At 36.7% G+C, this 12,002-nt stretch overlaps 1 protein-coding gene across 5 annotated transcripts in view; it reads left to right on the top strand.

Annotated features, from left to right (window-relative positions):
• The window catches only part of DNAJC5 (DnaJ heat shock protein family (Hsp40) member C5), a 53,856-nt gene extending 42,096 nt beyond the window's left edge, over positions 1-11,760 (top strand). For 4 of the 5 annotated variants that reach the window (XM_001367607.4, XM_016426443.2, XM_056812789.1 and 1 more), the window contains 2 exons: positions 3,519-3,690; positions 4,290-11,760. In XM_001367607.4, the coding sequence (XP_001367644.1) occupies positions 3,519-3,690; positions 4,290-4,393 (276 nt within the window). In that variant the 3' untranslated portion in view covers positions 4,394-11,760. Of the gene's footprint in view, positions 1-3,518; positions 3,691-3,804; positions 3,880-4,289 lie in introns of all 5 variants that reach the window. The other variant, XR_458441.3, reaches the window with a different exon arrangement.
• The last annotated feature ends 242 nt before the right edge of the window (positions 11,761-12,002 follow it).

Raw genomic sequence — 12,002 nt, 5'->3', positions numbered from 1 at the left:
AACTCAATTATGCATTTTTTCCATTATCCACCTCCTCTGTTATAGCTCAAATGCTGCTGAATACTACTAGAAAAAGTCATAAAACCATGTTTACAGGAATCCACCACATTTCTGTTACCATTCTCACATGTGTCTTAACCTGCCCCACACACTCCAAACTTACTCTTAATTTTTTTGTCTGCCTTCCTCCCTTGTTCCCTTTTAGCAAACTCACATTTGACTGAAAAATCTACAGCTATCATTACCTTCTCCCCCCTTTTGTACTTCAAATCACCTCTATTATTTCCCATTTTCTCCTCCAGGATTTTAGTCTTAGAAGATGAAATGTCCCTTCTTGCTAACACCAGCTAATTTGTGCTTAATCCCAACCCTTCCCCCCCTCCAGGGGTGTGCTTTACAGTTTCTCCTTGTCCTCTGGTTCTTTCCCTAATGTCTCCAAACATGCCTACTCTCCACTACCCTTAAGAAAAATCTGTTAACCTTTCTCTCAAGCTATTATCCCATAGCCATTCCCCTTCATATAGCCAACCTCCTAGAAAAAGCTCGTTGTCTTTCTCACCTCTTACTCACTTCATAGTAATTTGCAATGTGCCTTCCCTAACATTCAACTAAAATTGTGCTCTTTAAGGTCATCAGGGGTCTCTTTATTGCCTTTTCTCAAACCTCATCCATTTTGACATCTCTACAGTTTGACTACTCCCTTCCTTCTGAATATACTCTGCTTTGTTATGTTTTTCTTCTTACCTATCAGAACAATCTTTCTTTTTCTGCTTTTCAGGTTCATGATTCATGTTTATCCCTAAACATGAATAGATACCTCAAGGTTCAGTTCTGGGACTTTTCTTCTCCCTTTACACTTTCATAGTAACTTCATAAGTTTCCATAGATTCAACTATAGTCTCTCTCTCCCATTACTTCTAAACCTGCCTTCATTTCTCTTCTGAGCTCTGGTCTCATCTCCCTATTGCCTGTTCAACATCTCCAACCAGATATGCTCCATAGGCATCAATCTCAGATTTAGTATGTCCATAAGAGATTCATTATCTCTTCTCCTAAAAACCCACTCTTCTTCCTCACTTCCAAGTTTGTAACCTAGGAGTCAAGCTTCACTTTCTACTTTTGTTGTTTGTATGGCATATGGTAGACACCTAATAAATGCTTTCTGGGTTGAATTGAGCTAAGGAGGCCAAAGAAACCAAGGAATGTTCTCAGCAAGAAATCAAATGAGATACTATTTGTAACAGACTTATTATAAGCACAGTTCCTGACTGTATAAATGTTTATTCCTTTCCCCTTCCCCCTTAACCAGCAAATATCTGATCTTGCCACGTGGGGAGTTATGGTAACCAAGAAAAACAACACAGGTTCAGAATACAAACTCATCTATGTATGATACTACTTAGGGGAGTTGTACAAGTGTTCATAAGATGGCAAAAAAGCAGTGGAAACAAGTCTAACTAAAGTTACTTCGTGCCAAGAGCATTCATAGATGAAATGGACAAATCAAAGACTATTAATCCCTCAAATAAACAATCAAGAGAACATCAGTAGCTACAGACCTATGCTTCATTTCTCATCTTTATGACACTGATATCTATAGTACATTGACAGTGTAATGAAATGGAAAGAGGATGACTTTGCAAATTACCCTCTACACCAGACCACACCTTTTCAGACACAGGTGAATGGTGCAGCAGTTAACAAGATCCTGCAGTATACTAATTGATTGCAAAAGAGAAAGTAAGCATTGAATCAGCAGAGAAGGACCCTAGCCTTAAAGGCACTTCTCCAACAAGGAAAATCTCATTCCTATTTTAAAATCAGATAAGATTCCTTGTTACTTATTGTTCAGACAATGACCAGCACAGCAAGTTAATTAGTATATCAGTTAGCAAACATTTATTAAGCATCTTCTGCTATGTTCCAAACACTTTGCAAGGCACTATGGATACAGAAACAAAAATAAGAACTATCCTGTCCTCAGAGAGGGAAAAAATGTACTTATATAAGTAAATGTAGGATATATACCCAATAGATATTGAGGACAGGGCAACTTAAGGGATCAGGATAGGTCTCATGTAGAAGCTGGTGCTTGAACTGATTTTTGAAGGAAACTGGGGATTCTAAGAGATGAAAGTGAGACAGAAGTACATTCCAGGAGCAGCCAATGCAAAGGCATGGGGGTAGGAGATTAAATGTTTTATATGAAGTGTTGTAAGAAAGTATGGCTGGATCATGTTCATGGAGAGGCTGAAAGTATAGATTGGGGCCAAGTTGGAAAGGACTTTAAACTCCATCTCCCCACCTTATAAGCATTTGGTTTTATATTTTATTCTGGATGTATTAGAGAAATACTGGAACCATTAGGCAGAGGGGGAAAAGCATGATCATATTTTTCACTTTAGGAAAAACCAGTTTGACAGCTATATAAAGAATCAGTTGGAGTGAGGAAAGAGACTTGGCAGTCAGACTTATTGGGAATTTATTGTAATAGTCTAGGTACTGCAAATGGATAATGAACTGAGCCACAGAATTGAATGGGTGGAAAAGAGATTGCTTTGAGGAAGTTTCACTATATTTTTACATCCCCAGGGCAAATAATCCACCTTTACAAATGTTCTCATAGCCATGGTCTGTGGTACAAAATCTTTTAAAAACATCACCACCTCTAAGTTACAGGTGAACCAAAGGCAATGGCTAGATTTAGTGGGCACAAACTTGAGCATCATTGCACTAGTGACTACAGTCAAGAAGTGACATGACTAATGTCAAGTTACAAAAATGAGGATCATATGGACAAACCAAAGTGCTCTGCTAATAATACACAAAATGTTTTTAAAGACCTTAAGGGAAATCTTCAGTATATTGGGTGTTTTCTGAGGAGGATTTCTGGGACAATATTAACAGTTCACAGGATAAAGATAGCATGGATAGGTTGTCCTCTATGCTGCTGGATGGAATTAACCATGTTCATGTGAAATCTCAGATCTATTGAAATATTCAGAAATTGAAGTGCTTCTTTGTATGTTGACATTCATTTTCTTCAGTTATAACTATTCTGCAATGAGACTTGAGTTTTTCCCAGATGGGGACCAGTATAGAATCAGTCACTATTCTGCCACCAAAAACTATCCCTATTATGAATAGCTGACATTCAGTTCACTAATACCACTTGCCTGCTACATAATAGCAACACTGTGCTAGGCACAGGATTTTATTTTATTTTTTTTCCTATGTTCTGAGTGGACTTTGAGTCAAACATCAGCATTTACTCTCTTATCTCGATAAGAGCTTTTTTTCTTATTCCCCTATCTTGTACTTTGAGTTCCTTTTTACTATTAAGTAAAATAAGAGAATAATGTCACATGTGGTTTTCCCTTTTCATTCTAAATTGATGATTATCTTACATCTTAAATATCATTCTTTGAAAGTACATTAAACTCTTGTCTCTTGTGAGATGGGAATGTATGTTAAAATCTGATAGTACAAACAACACACCATCTCTTTCTTCCATGCAGGCCCTATTTTTATTTTGTGGGATCATTACTGGCTGCTACTGTTGCTGCTGTTTGTGCTGTTGCTTTAACTGCTGCTGTGGAAAGTGTAAACCTAAACCTCCTGAAGGTGATGACCAAGAATACTATGTCTCCCCAGAGGACTTGGAGGCACAGTTACAGTCTGACGAGAGGGGTAAGTATCTTTAATAGTTACAGCCCATGAAATAGATACAGCCTCCAGTGTGTGTGTGTGTGGGTAATAGCTAGAATGATCCCTGAACCAGTGTTGAACTATCTTGTCAAACAGGAGGGCATTGATACTGTGCTTGGAGTGTTTTTGGTGGAAGCTGGGACGTTTGAGGTGTGAACATGGAAATTTGAGGTAAAAATAGAAACAAGAATGACCAGATTTACATAAATAATTGTTTCCCACCCATTGGCTCTGTAGTAATAGTAGAATTGTGGGGTTGGAAATTTGGAGATTGGTGGTGGTCGGGAGGGATGGAGAAGTTGGACTTCTAGTCATGGGTAGCTAAAAAAATCTCAGGAAATTTAAAAAGGTTGATTGGGGTGGGCACAATTGACAATCTTTTGATTTCAATTAGAGCAACAGTGTTACTATGATATGTCGTAGTGACTTGTTGAAATGATCATTCTATTCCATTTCCTAATAAAGGGAATGGAGTTTCTGGCTAGGAATTTAGTTAACATATAACAAAAGCTGCGAGTGTGTGTGTGTGTATCTTTTGTTCTCTTAGTGCAATAAGGTATGTGTGTTTTCCCCTTTTTCAGAGGCCACAGACACACCTATTGTGATACAACCAGCATCAGCCACAGAGACCACCCAGCTCACAACTGACTCCCACCCCAGCTACCATACTGATGGATTTAACTAAGTTAAGAAAACACTGTAATTAGAATGGATAAATCAGTACCTGGCCAATCAACATTAGAATCATGAACAGTAGAAATAGAGATCCGGGGAGGGAACAACTCCTGCCACAGGGAAAGGGCAGACACTGACCTGCCAAGAATATTTTGTAATCCCTTCAGCCTTTTCTGTCACCTTCAGTGTCGTATCTTGATGATACATGAAGTGCTGTAGCATGCAGTATTTAAAGCAGTTTAGCTACGGTCTTCCTTTATTCTTTTTTTTTTTAATCGCATGTATGAGGTTATGTTTTATGTATGTCTGTGTTGTAAATGTATCGAGGAGTTACTGCATTAAATGAATAATGGAAGCAATCTGCATTCTGAGCAGTGGTACCAGCCTAAATATATTTTTCAAACCTACAAGTTTAAGTGAGAGTTGCTCTGAAGCTACTTTTGCTTCCATACAATTTAGCTGTGAGGACCTTTAAAAAAAATGGGAAGGGAATTCATCATTCTCAACCAAGAGTACTTTTTCACATTCCCTGTACCTCGTTAAAACCAGTGTATAACTTAGGACAAAAATGGAAGGGAATTTCCTGTTAGGAATTTCATCCTTCCTTATCAGTTTTTGACCTTAGTGTACTGGCTTACCATTTGACATTTCTTTTTGTTCTTGAGCCCCTGAAATGATGAATAATAGCTTCTTGCCCTGAATCAAAATACCTGTGTTTGTCCCAGCACCCCACATCCTCTGTATGACCTTGGGCAAGTCACTAAACTTCTCTTGAGCCCCAGTTACTGATCAGTAAAATAAGGAGGTTAGATTACATGATCTCTGAGATCCCTTCCAGATTCTGTGACTATGAAGGAATTTGGGAATATGAAAATGACTCTTCAGAAGACATAATAATCCCTGCTATTTATGTGGAATATAGTTTGTACCTGATCTCTTCAACCTTGTTTATGTACATCATTGTGGATTTTTTCCTCCTCAGGTAAATTTATTGTGGAAATGAAAAACATTTCCTTTTTAATATTGAAACCAAATCATGTTTGCAGTGTTTTAAAACTGTGGTTTTCTGTATCAAAAATTTACTTTAAGGTTCTTCTTCTGTTATCCCAGCTGTTCCTCTACAGTATAATCATTGTTGTCTTTTTCTTGCTTTTCTTTGCATTTAACAGATTTCATGCTAAGGAAGATTCACAGTGTTTGGGTTGCTGTGATTGGTTCCCTGCTCTCCCCCTGCCCTCCCATACACACACAGTAGGGTCTTTGATGGTAGGCCAGGACAATAGAATAGAGTCACAAAGTCATTGTCAACTTCCTAGCAGGTACCCTGGAGTCAGATGCACACTGTATTCCTTACTTTTCATCCTTTTACTCTGTCCAGTTTTGTTCTCCCCTACTCTTTCTTGCTTCTTATTTGACATTCCTCCAAGTAGCATTCCCATTGGAGACTCTCTTGAGCAGTTAAAGTAAAAAATTCCTTCCCTAGTTTACAGTTAGTGTCCAGGACACAAAGAATTTCTTCTATAAAATTTGATTGATGTGGGGGCTTCCTTCATAGACATTGTTCGTTGTAATATTCATAAACGTTCAACTGAAAAGTTACCCTAGCCTAATTTTGCCTCTGTTCAACTGATTTAGATTTCTAAAGGATCTTGTGGTGAGAGTGCCAAGTCAGTCCAAATTTTTCTTAAAAGCGCTTTAGTCAGTAATGGCAATAGGCAAACTATAGTATCTAGGATAAGTGGTAATTGTGCTCTTCACTAAACCCCACCACATAAACCTTTATCCTTTCTTTCTTGTTTTCATCCTGTTTTTCTTTCTTTATAATAGGCTTATCCCTGCTGTCATCACCAAGGGGCATCTGTGAAGGCATTATTTTATTGCCCCCATTTTGAAACTTTGTGGAGCAAATGGCTATTTTAATTAGGCTGAATTCATAGATTGAAGAAAGGCCTGTTCAGTGGCTCTTGTCAGCTAAAAACAACACTGATAGAATTAAGAATTACTATATTTATTTATACTTTGGCCTCAGAATTGGGTGTCCAGCAAATAGTCACATAATTACTTTTCTCAGCTCCTATTTCTCAACTATTTGGCCCCAGTTCATCATTAACAAAGAACTTCGTGTGATGAATAATACTCTCCTGGCCTTGATTATTATATTTTCATATGAACTTTCATGTAGGGTGTGAATTTCTCATCCTTCTTACTGGACAACTTCTCTACATCAAGTGAATATAATAAATTCCCTTTGTTATATACCTCTCTGCTAACTTAGAGGGGCTTGGGGGCTATTTTTATTCCCAGGAACTGCCTTGTATCCAGACACTTGATTTAAAAGAATCATTTCAGTAACTGTACCTTTGTTGAATCTGTGAAACCTTTTTAGGTTTGGGGGCATTTTTTTGTTTCTTTGGTGGTTCTTTGTTTTTCCTTTTTAATGTCCCTAAATGGTTATAGCTAAAAATTTCTTCAACATTAAATAAAATTTGGGAGCAGGATGAACCTGGCTTTTTTTTTTTTCCCCTCACGAGGACTTGCCAAAACTCAATTCTTTAGACAACTGGTTTTATCCTTAAAACTATTTGGCAAATCTGAGAAACCAAATCTAAGATTATGTGATAGTTTTTATACTTTGCATGGTGATGTAATGGCTATGACGACACCACCTGGCAGAGAATTCTGATTTAGACATTCTTCTTCATGCTTACCCCCATATTTCTCTACGAAAACATCATTTTTTTCTCATTAGAAGAGAGACCTAATAAAACGTTCTAACCTTGCATTTTAAAAGCAGCAGTAGTTAGTAAGAGGCACAAACTTTCTTCTGAGGGAATATTAGCCTGACCAATGCTGTATTTTTAACTGATTTACAGAGCATTGTTTGCTGTTAAAGACTCCAATGACACATTACTCCCTGAACAAAGCAGTTGAAATTAGCAAAAGAATGTATGACCAGCATTGAGGTCATAGTAGATACACTGACAGTGAAAGAAGGAAGGTATTCTAAAGCATTTGTGCTTTAAGCATGAATTACATTCACCTTTACTTTCAAGCCCTAAAGCTCTGTTGCAGGGAAAGTCCATTGTGGTAGCTTCATATTTCATGACCTCCAAAAATAAAGGAGCATGGTAGAACAACAAAATCATCTATGCCATTAAAGATAATTCAGCTTCAAGTCCAAGTTGTTAACAAGTGTGTTTAGTCTTAAATTTGTGTTTTCAAAAAGAATGCTTTAGAAGTGGTTTTCTTCCAGAGCTGTCAAGAACAAAATTCAAAACTCTTAAATCAATTCTTATAGTAGGAAACTGCCCTGTTTTGAGTGGTAATGGTGCCAGCACTACCAAGGAAAGTGGAGTTCTTTGAGCCCAGGGATCGGCAGTGATTATGAGGGAAAAGCACTTTTATTTTCTTTAGAAACATAACTAACAACTTAGAAGATAATTCAGAATGGCTTCCTCCTCCTCCCAAACCTTTCTACCTATTGAGTGAAGTTGAACCATTTTACTTTATAAGGAGACTTATCTGGTAATTTGTGTTTCTAGGTCCATGTTTGACATGACCTTATAAAAATGGATTTATTAAAATAATGTGTTCTTTTAAAAATGTTACTGGTATCTTTTATTTTTATACTTTCATTTCTAAACATCTCCCTTCCCTTCCCTGGAGAAGCCAACCTTTGTGCAAAAAAAGTTTTTAACAGCCTGAAGAGGGCTATAGGAGACTCAAAAACCTCATATCTATGTGTGTCAAAGTGAGTAGTTTGCCAGGTTTATGTATAGGTTATGTGAATATTGCTTAAAAATGTAAAGTTTTTCCCAGGATTTGGGGGCATGTCTGAAGAAATTTCTGGCCAAAATTTTCTTTTCTTGGAAAGGATTTTAAAGAAATAATGGCTACTATGCTTGAACATTGTGTGCCAAGATTCTCCCAGCAATCCTGAGCCCAGAACCATCACAGATGGACTGAAGCTATTAGACATGCTGACTACTTGTCTCTAAATTCTGAAACTTTGATGGAAATAGAAGCTTTTTTTCTTTTGTGTCTCTCCAACATCACTTTTGAGTTCTCACTTGTTTTTTAAAAGTTTCTCTCCTAGTCACAGTAAATTAGGTGCTTCCTGAGGTGTGGGTGTATCTTTATGAAATTTTTGAAAACTAGATCTTCCCATATATCCCCTTAAGGTAAAAGTCATCAGAGATAAAATCAGATCTGAGAAGATTCAAATTTGACCCCTCTTTCTCTCTCTCTCTCTCTCTCTCTCTCTCTCTCTCTCTCTCTCTCTCTCTCTCTCTCTCTCTCTCTCTCTCTCTCACACACACACACACACACACACTCATTCATACACACACACACACATACACATATATATGTATATATAAAATGAATTTTTGAAATAATTTACTTGTGAGATGTCCCCTAAAGTAATAGTATTTAATTTTTTAATTATATCCTCTAGTTCTGTCATCTCATAAATATTAACAATGTATTTGTCATTCTTGCCTCTTGAAAGTAAATAAAGCTGTTTTTAAAAGGCTAGTTTTCTTATATAACTAGTGCTGAAATTGATAGAGTAGATGTTAGTTTCATTCTTGCAGATATAGAAATTCCATTGCTTTTAAGAAAAGTTTGAAGAATATTGTTTTTGATTGTTTACTAACTGGCCTTGTACCTGATAAAAACAAGATTTTGGAATTGGGTTTTTGTTTGTATATTGTTTCTGCAAAATATGTAGAAAAATGTCATTCTCCATTTGTTTTGAAGACTTGTGAACATCTTGGTGACCACAACTGATCATGTAGCTTTCTGTTTCTACACAGGATTATTTTGAGCTCATTTTATTTGTAATCTTATTTTAAGCTTTGTAGTATTTATAAATTGCTTTAGATATTTTTGTTCTTTGTGTTTTTTAAGCTCTCTGAAATCAAATGGATACATCCAGCAGTGTAAGTAGGTCCTCCTAGAAAAAAATTAAGTACTCTGGCCAGACAGCAGAATGAAGCCTTAAGACTACATAGAGGTTGAATGATGATGATACAATAAAATACATTGGTCCTGAAGGACAACTCCGTCAATAACCATATCTTATTACCAAGTCCATCTGGCTATTTTTTTCCCTGTATTTGTAAGATTGAGCTGTTTTGTTTTGTGTTGGTTTTTTACCCAGTGGCATTGCTTCAGTACAGTAGGGCTTTCTACAAACTTAAATCTGAAGCTTGAAACCTGGAATCCTAGCCTTGCAGAGCTTCACTGAAACATGGTCAGAAACCTCATGAAATCCACATATCTTTCAGACCTGGGAAAGGAAACTGAATATGTCTTTATAATGTTGTCTTAATTCTGAAAGGGCTTATTAGGCATGCTACCAATTTAGAGAAAAATGAGGAAAGGATTAAAAAGCTTTCTTGGTCTATCAGTTCCCAAAGGAGAAAGACTGAGGTATGTTTGTCTATAGTCAATTTATTTCAATCTTTAATACATTTTTCTGTTAGAAAATATAAAGTCACTTAAAACTTAAAATTCAGTGTGCCACCCATCTGTGTGGCTTAGGATTTATGCTCAATACTGAGAGGGGAAATCAAATTGACTAGTTTACAGGATGAAAGGTACTAAGCATGAAAGGCTGCAGGTGCTCTTCTATCTCATTTTTATATCTGGTTATGTATTGCTTTCATTATAGATTGAATTGTCTGCCCTTGTGTTTTTTGTTTGTTGTTTTGCTCAGCTATGGCTTCCTTTGGTGTTTACATCCAGTTTTGAGCCCCCTTAGCCTCTCTTGGACCAGTCACCAAGCATATGCCTGGCCAAGATTTCATTTTGATGGGGACAATTCATACTCAACAAGAAGTCTAGATGGTGAATGCAGGTAACCCTTAGAATGATGGGGTTGAAAGATGGCATAAAAAATAACTTGTCCAACTTCTAACATTTAAAACTGTGAAAACAAAAACACAGACATGTCTTTAATTCTTATAATTCGTGGTCCTGTGGTACTTGCAAAAAATGAATACATTTTCATGTCTTTGAAAAGTAAGGTTCAAATCATGCTGTAAGTGTGGGAATGTGATATTGTATATCTTTGTCATGTATGTACATATGTGTATATATATATGTTTATACAACAGGTATGTCAGTATTGTTGCTATTATGTAGTAAAGCAACAGTTATAATAAAACTTGGCTCTAAAATTACTTTCTTCAAACTCTTGCCCTGCAAAAATGGAAGCAAGGATACTGCCCTTAGGTGAAATTTTTTCTAGCTTCAAGATGTCACACCTGTTGTGTAAATAGAATGTTTGAATGAAAGAAATCCATGACAGACTGGAGAACCTTTGCCATTAGTTTACATGTAGATTCCCCAGGCTTCTCCCTGGTATTTGACTAGATGCATCCCAGGAAAGGAGAGGCTTAGGTTCATCTTTTTCACTGTATTGTCCAGCCACTCATTCTGCTTTCAGGGAGTAACTACTATTTGGAGTATGGTTGGTGGGCTTTAAGAACTGGAAATGAGTTGCATTGTGTACAGTAGTGGTAATTGTCACTTATTATCACCATCTTTTTTTTTTTTGGTCTGGAGCACAAAATAGCTTCAAGGCCTTAAAGTTCTTCCTGGTGTGAACAGATTCACACACAAAGCACATTTGAGTTTTGAGTGAATTCCTCTCTGGGTCCACAAGATGTGAAATATAGGGGAGACTAGAGAGCTTCCCTTCTCCTATTACTCCTCTTCCTTCCTCCCTTACCTCAAACATCAAAACCTGTTTTATTTTTGATGAAATCCATGAGCTGTCTAACTTGTCACCTTAATAAAAGCACATGGCACATGATTTAGGTGGGATGGCCAACAGGCAATCTTGGCTCTTCCATTTCCCTTTTGTCCAAACCTCACACCCCACCCCACCCAACTTTGGGAAAGAAACTGGGCAAGGGAAGTGGATATTTTACATATCCAAAACAGTAGGAAGGAGAGGGTTCTTAATTTTTTTAGTATAAGTCAGGCCCTGAGTCAAAATGATGGGAAGGTGTTTTGCATTTGTATTTCAATTCTGGATATGAGAAATCTGAGATGTAAAAAAAAAAATAAATGAAACCCAAGTATAAATGCATCTGAAAAGCAATTATATATATAGACATATATTTTGTTATGTTACGAAAGGACCATAATTTGAATTGTATGTGAGTAGATGTGGCTGTCAGAACTTTGTGGATTGTAACACTTGATACTACTGAGTTCCTGTACATACATGAGGTTAAAGCCGAAGGAATTATTTTATGGTTTAGCATGGTAATTTATGTATTGTATGTCTGAATATCCACTAAAATAAAGATTGCTAAATTATCTATCTGAAACTACTGTTGTAAAATAAATGTTTTCAATGCATATCAGTTAGTGTTTGGTCTTTGTTTAAAACTGGCCTTACTGGACTGATGGTAGTGTGGAAATTAGATGATACAATCCCTTAAATAGATGTTTAGTAAATGTTGAATGAATGATAAGATGAGCATTCTTCAATTTCTGGCCTGTTAAATGTTCCAGGCTTATCAGCCTAGTGTTTGGATAAAAGAAAATGATCCTGCTGAAATTTAATAGTAGTAGTAATAATAGCTTACCTTTATGTGATG

Source organism: Monodelphis domestica, chromosome 1 (assembly GCF_027887165.1).
Source record: "Monodelphis domestica isolate mMonDom1 chromosome 1, mMonDom1.pri, whole genome shotgun sequence".
NCBI classification, from domain to species: domain Eukaryota; kingdom Metazoa; phylum Chordata; class Mammalia; order Didelphimorphia; family Didelphidae; genus Monodelphis; species Monodelphis domestica.
Note: the sequence above shows the minus strand (reverse complement) of the source record. Positions and strands in the feature narration are given on the sequence as shown.